General features: G+C 41.2%; 1 protein-coding gene across 1 annotated transcript in view; it reads left to right on the top strand.

The window, feature by feature from the left end:
- Positions 1-2,101, top strand: part of lrp1bb (low density lipoprotein receptor-related protein 1Bb) — a 373,072-nt gene that overhangs the window by 354,698 nt on the left and 16,273 nt on the right. The window contains exons 81-82 of the mRNA XM_016288691.1: positions 1,370-1,495; positions 1,609-1,773. Of these exons, the coding sequence (XP_016144177.1) occupies positions 1,370-1,495; positions 1,609-1,773 (291 nt within the window). The remainder of the gene's footprint in view (positions 1-1,369; positions 1,496-1,608; positions 1,774-2,101) is intronic.

Here is a 2,101-nt window from a genome sequence, read left to right as displayed (position 1 = left end):
CATGAGCGCTGCTTCAGCGTGCTGTAAGCCCAGGCACGAGAGGCAGCGATCATGACCATCAGATGGAGGCAGGAAACGACCACATCCAGAAACACACGAGCGGGAAGGCATCTTTAAAAAGACGCCCGTCGCTCGTGGAGCTCTTTTAGACATTTGCTCTTTTAGGAAAAAAAGGAAACACTCTTTTAGAGAGAGCGCTGAAGCGCCCAGGGGAGGTCGCGGCGAGACCGCAGAATGGAAGCTGCAGCCCGCCGAGGTTTTCAGCAGCCTGGATGGCAACCCCCGCTGATACGCCGTCACACCAACGCCAGCTGTTTCTCTAGAACACTCGCCGAGATTCGTCCTGTAGAAGGCTCGGCTCCGAAGCGAAAAGCTAATGTGCATTTGCATGCGCTCTCCTTTTATACCCGCGCTGCGGGGCGGGGTACGTGTGGCGAAACACGCATGCCAACTGTCATTGGCTTGTTTAGTTAACACTCGAAGGTGATTGGGCTCTCGGGCGAGATCCCAATTCGTCAGTCACGACTGACGTAACGTAGAACGTGACTGACTGAAAGGGAACATATGGTTTCTTTATTAATGTTCTGTGCATCTCACTGAGAGAAATAACACTCTTTAAAAATGTTACACCCATTTAATTTGCCTCCCCATGCATTGCATTTGTGGCTCTCTAATATACTGTCTTCTCAGAAGCTGGCCTCCTCTGCTGTTGGTCTTGGTTGCTCTTTGTTATCTGGTTGTGTTAATGGTCTCACAATCTCAAAAAGATCTTTCTTTTCTGGTGGGTTTGTAGTGAGGGGCAGCTGAGTCAGTCCCCACTGACTCATTAAAGTCAGAGATATAGCCTGGTGGAGAGACTTGTGCACTGCCAGCAAAAGCTAAAAGTTTAGGTTTGATGTCCTCAGCAAAACACTGAAGATTGATAAAGATGTTCCCTCATACTGCTGGCATCTTTGAGCCACAGCTTTCAAATCTGCAACATTTGAGCCGCCAGTTCGACAAGCTGTGTTAAGCTGTTTTCATTTTGTAGGGAAGGTTTTCAACAACACTGCGAATAAAATTTAGAACCAAATTTTTCCATATATTTCTTTGTAATTTCTTAGCAATGAACATCTTAAATAATTTCACAATTAAATTGACAACATTTATGAAATGAAAGAAAAAATACCAGAATGGGTATAAATGTTAAATTTCTCTAATTGTTTTAATATAATTAAATTATATTATTATTTTAATTTTAATTATATCAAAATAATTATTATTAGTATTAATTCTAATGATTATTCATTGAATATATATAAATTGAAGTTTATCTAAATGTCATTGTACATCCCAAGTTCAATTTATGCTTTATCTGTTTTGTATTCAGTGGCCAATCCCTGTCTACGGATGACCTGCGATTTTATGTGCTTGCTCAATCCTACCGGGGCCAGCTGCACCTGTCCAGAGGGGAAGACCTTGGTCAATGGCTCTTGTATTGACCCCATTGTCTCAGGTCTGAAGCCTCACTTTACTGTAGGGCTGCTCACTTTTTTCATGTTTTTGTGGGTACAAAAGAACATGAAGATTCAATGAAAAATGTTTTTTATTTGTTTCAACATTGTAAAGGTGAGTTGTGCCGACCTGCCTGTGAGAATGGAGGACGTTGCATGGCCAATGAAAAAGGAGACTGGCGCTGTTACTGCTGGCCTAATTTCTCTGGGGAACGTTGTGAAGTCAACCACTGTACAGATTACTGCTTAAACGGAGGCACGTGCACTGGCTCACCTCTTGGTAAGAAACTCTTAAACAGCTTTGTGTAGATTTCAATACATGATTGAAATCTTTGCCTCAGTCTGAGTAATGAAGTATTTGAAATGGTCTTATATTCAGTACTTGTGAACAAATTACATTCATTCTACATGCAACTACTGTGATGAGGAGTTCTTCTAAATTAAAATTGTAAAGACATCTGTTAACTAAACTGTGTGGCAGTGTGTGTGTGCTTGTAATAATGGTTATTCTCTAAAATTATTCAAGGCAGCATATGGACTCTTGGTTTGTATGCTAATGTGCAATTGATCTGTTTTAATAAAGAATTCATTTGAAATTGAGCACTTTG

The sequence above is a fragment of the Sinocyclocheilus grahami genome, unplaced genomic scaffold, assembly GCF_001515645.1.
Source record: "Sinocyclocheilus grahami isolate Dianchi unplaced genomic scaffold, SAMN03320097.WGS_v1.1 scaffold233.1, whole genome shotgun sequence".
NCBI classification, from domain to species: Eukaryota; Metazoa; Chordata; class Actinopteri; order Cypriniformes; family Cyprinidae; genus Sinocyclocheilus; species Sinocyclocheilus grahami.
The sequence above is the reverse complement of the archived record's forward strand: the minus strand, read 5'-3'. Positions and strand labels throughout refer to the sequence as shown.